General features: G+C 39.7%; 1 protein-coding gene across 1 annotated transcript; it reads right to left on the reverse strand.

The window, feature by feature from the left end:
• LOC129539526 (olfactory receptor 1L1-like) lies at nucleotides 1-1,075 on the reverse strand. Its single transcript, XM_055400210.1, is given in 1 exon segment — nucleotides 1-1,075. A coding segment is annotated over 1 exon segment (933 nt). The 5' UTR covers nucleotides 934-1,075.
• Between the last annotated feature and the right edge of the window lie 2,671 nt (nucleotides 1,076-3,746).

Consider the following 3,746-nt stretch of genomic DNA (forward strand, 5'->3'; position numbering starts at 1 on the left):
TTACTGACCTTTCACTCTGCGCAGGAGTTTCATCAAGCCCTGCTTCATGTCTTTGTTTCTTAGGCTATAGATAAATGGGATTAGCATCGGAATCAATATGGTGTAGATAATTGTTGCTATTCTATCTTTGACTGTATAGTTGGACAGGGGCTTGAAATAGACATAGCTGATGCTTCCATAAAACAGGGTCACCACTGTGAGATGAGAGCCACAGGTGGAAAATGCTTTGCGCTTCCCAGCAGCTGAAGGGATCTTCAGAATAGTAATGAAGATTCTCAAATAAGAGATGATGATGCATGAAAAGGGGGTCATTATGATGGCTAATCCTTCTGTCATGACTGTGATTTCCTTGACAAAATGGGAGGAACAGGACAATTTTATCACTGGCTGGTCATCACAGAAAAAGTGGTGAATGACATTGGAGCCACAGAGGATGAGTTAGTTGGTCAGGAGAATATGCAAGAGAGAGTGGAGGTGTGGAATGCAGACGGAGAGAACCAGGAGAAAGACACAGTGTCTGTGGTTCATGATGGTGATGTAGTGGAGGAGGTTGCAGATGGCCACATAGCAGTCAATGGCCATGGCTGCCAGGAGGTAACTGTCTGTATTTCCAAAAGCAATAAAGAAGTACATCTGAGTCAAACACTCACCATAAGAGATTGTCTTTGTCTTTGATAAGAAGTTTGCTAGCATCTTGGGGATGATGACAGTCACATAGCAAACGTCAACAAAGGAGAGGACACTCAGGAAAAAGTACATGGGTGTCTGGAGGCGAGTGTCTGAGCGGATGGTCAGGATGATGAGCAGGTTTCCTATCACTGTGATGAGGTAGATGGGGAGAAACATGGCAAAGAGTGGCTTCTGATCTTCAGGTCGAGAGGAAAGTCCCAGGAGGATGAATTCGGTAGGCCGTGTTATGTTAGTTCTTCCCATAGTCTTGGGTTCACCTAAAGAGAAATCATCATTATGAAAGATTTTTCCAACATATGATAAATTCTAAGAATTTTTCCATTTGTTCTTCTTATCAGCAATTAGAACAACTACGAATATTACCATTACCTGGACTGTAACTTCTTTCTATTAATGTTGAGAATTCAGAAATCAATATATACTTTAACCTCCATTCAGTTTTCTACTCTAAAGAAAAAGTATTACAGAAATGGGAAAGAGAAGAAATACAGGGAGAGGGAATAAGAGTGGAAAAATTGTTTTCTGTTCGAGAATTTTCAGGATCTAATTCATGGAAGGGTGGTTAGTAGTTTACTCTCCTGTTTAATTGCCAGCTGACAATATGATGATTTTCTTTAATTCAGATGTTTCTCTCTGCGTCAATTATCTGAAAAGACATCAAAATAGGAGATCACCCAATAATTATTCCATGCTCTTCACTCTTTAGTGAAACCTTATTGGAATGAAACAATAAGCATGAAGACATAAAAGATAGGCAGAGATCTTCATAGGACAGTAAAAAAACATTTCTTTTTAATGATAATATCAATCCCATCCTTGGTGCCCAATCCTTGGATCTAAAATGGTATGTTCTTGTTTGTGTTGATGTAATTCTTTTCCAGATTCCTGTCTTAGTTATAGGCCTCCCAGAAAAACTACACAGGAAAGGCACCTGATCTTAGACAGGGTTTCAACCCTCATGAATCTGAAAAGTGTCTTTCTTGCCTCCTCTGGGCCCTCCACATGCTAAGGGCACTGTAGACACTCATAGACTTCACCTTCTCTCAAGGGAGCATCCTTTGAGACTTTCAAGAAGTCCCTGAAGTTCAGATGGAGGAGACACTAGAAAACAAGGCAACAACTATTGAAGTTTTGGAGTTTCTTCCCCAAGGAGGCTGGGGAGTGTCAGTGCTTTCATTCTCTCCTGGAAATCATCCTCTTGACTCAGCTCCTTCAGGTTAAAAAGAACACCTATGCGAGCTTGGCAGAGACCACAGTGACTGGCTCTCCCAAACTTCCTGAGTATCGTTCTTAGTATCATTCTGTATTGTTCAGACCGAAAGACAATATATAAGGTGGGAGGGCATTTTTTCAGAGTCCACATGGCTTTAGACTAAAAAGACTTGAACATTTGATGCCATCAGTCATTTTCCCATCTCCCAGGCTTAGTAGAAGCCCCTGGTTGGGTAATGTTCTCAGAACTTCAGAACATAAAAATTCATAAGGTGAAGACTTTAGATGCCAGAATTTACTCTTTATTCTTCCGTTCCCTGGTCTGGTGGTGAAATACTGATGTATGACCCTTGGTTTTCCAGTCAGGAAAACCACCAGGTGAATATATTCTATGCCTTATGGAATCTTGAGTTCCATGTTCCATTTGGGATATCTCACTTTGTGTGCACTGCAGAATTCCCAAGGTAGGATCCAAATTACACCTTCTCTCAGGACAACCATCAGCAAAGAATATCCTGTCCTTTATTACTCATTGCCCCCTTACCCATTCATACTATCATGCCTTTGTTTATTTACCTTCATCTACTATGCCTAACCAGGGAGGCTTAAAATTGGCCTTTTTCAGGACACTTTGCTTGGTGATCTACCGTTGGACTGGGCTTGTCTTCTGTCCTCTTTTAACACTTGGGACCTCCATTCTAAGTAATAACTCTGTCTCTTTGTCTGACAGCTTATTGTTGTTTAGTTGAAAAGTTGTATCTGACTCTTTTGCAGCCCCATGGCCTGTAGCCTGCCAGACTCCTCTGCCCATAGAATTTCCCAGGCAGGGATACAGGTGTGGGTTGCCATTTCCTTTCCCAGGGGATCTTCCTGATCCAGGGATCAAACCTGTGTCTCCTGCATTGGCAGGAGGATTCTTTACCACTGAGCCACCTGTAAAGTCCCTGACAGCTTACACATTAATTTAAAAAGTCACAAATTAGGGAATTCTCTGGTGGCCCAGTGGATATGACTTGGTGCTTTCAATGCTGTGGTCCAGGTTCAGTCACTTGTCAAGAGAACTAAGATCCCACCAGTCTCATGGCACAGCCAAAAAACGAGAGAAATGTCACAAATTAATAATTTTGTGAATACTTTCTCTGTGATATCCACTGCCCTAACTGAAGCAAATGTACTATCTCATTTAATTATTACATCATTTTTATAAGGTAGGTGGCCTTATTTTCTTTACTTTAAAGATGAGAAGTCTGAACTCAGAGAGGTGAAATATATCACCCAATATAACACAACGAGGAAGTGACTGAATCAATTTTTAAATTTTCTCATGAACTTATTTGACTCATACTTGACACCATGCTCTTAACCAGCTGTTCCACTCCTTTTTCATGATGCTAGCAAAAATGGTTTGCTAAATAACAATTCTCAAAAATATCGTATTGCAAAAAATATGAGCTATTTCTTATTAAGGTTTAAAAAGCACATTATAAGTTTAAGCTATATCCCATTAGACTGAATATTACTTGAGATCAGTGATTACACCTGTTAACATCTGATTGCTTCAATCAATTAATTCATAAATATTTCTTGAAAGTTTACCATATGCCAGGAATTGTACTAGGTGCTAGAGATACAGTGGAATATAAAGCAGAGGCAGTTTCTACCAACTTTTGTATCACCCAATACCTTTGTCCAAGATAGCAGTTCCTCAATAAGCAATCACAGTATTTCCTCATTTTTTTGTTTGTGGTAATTTGAAATAAAATTTTGTTTGTGGTAATTTGAAATAAAATATATAAAAGTACAAATGGGAAAATAATCCATGTTCCCATCACCCCAAAGGATTG

The sequence above is a fragment of the Moschus berezovskii genome, chromosome 11 (genome assembly GCF_049115385.1).
Source record: "Moschus berezovskii isolate FMDL1 chromosome 11, NW_MosBer_1.0, whole genome shotgun sequence".
In the NCBI taxonomy this organism is placed as follows: Eukaryota; Metazoa; Chordata; class Mammalia; order Artiodactyla; family Moschidae; genus Moschus; species Moschus berezovskii.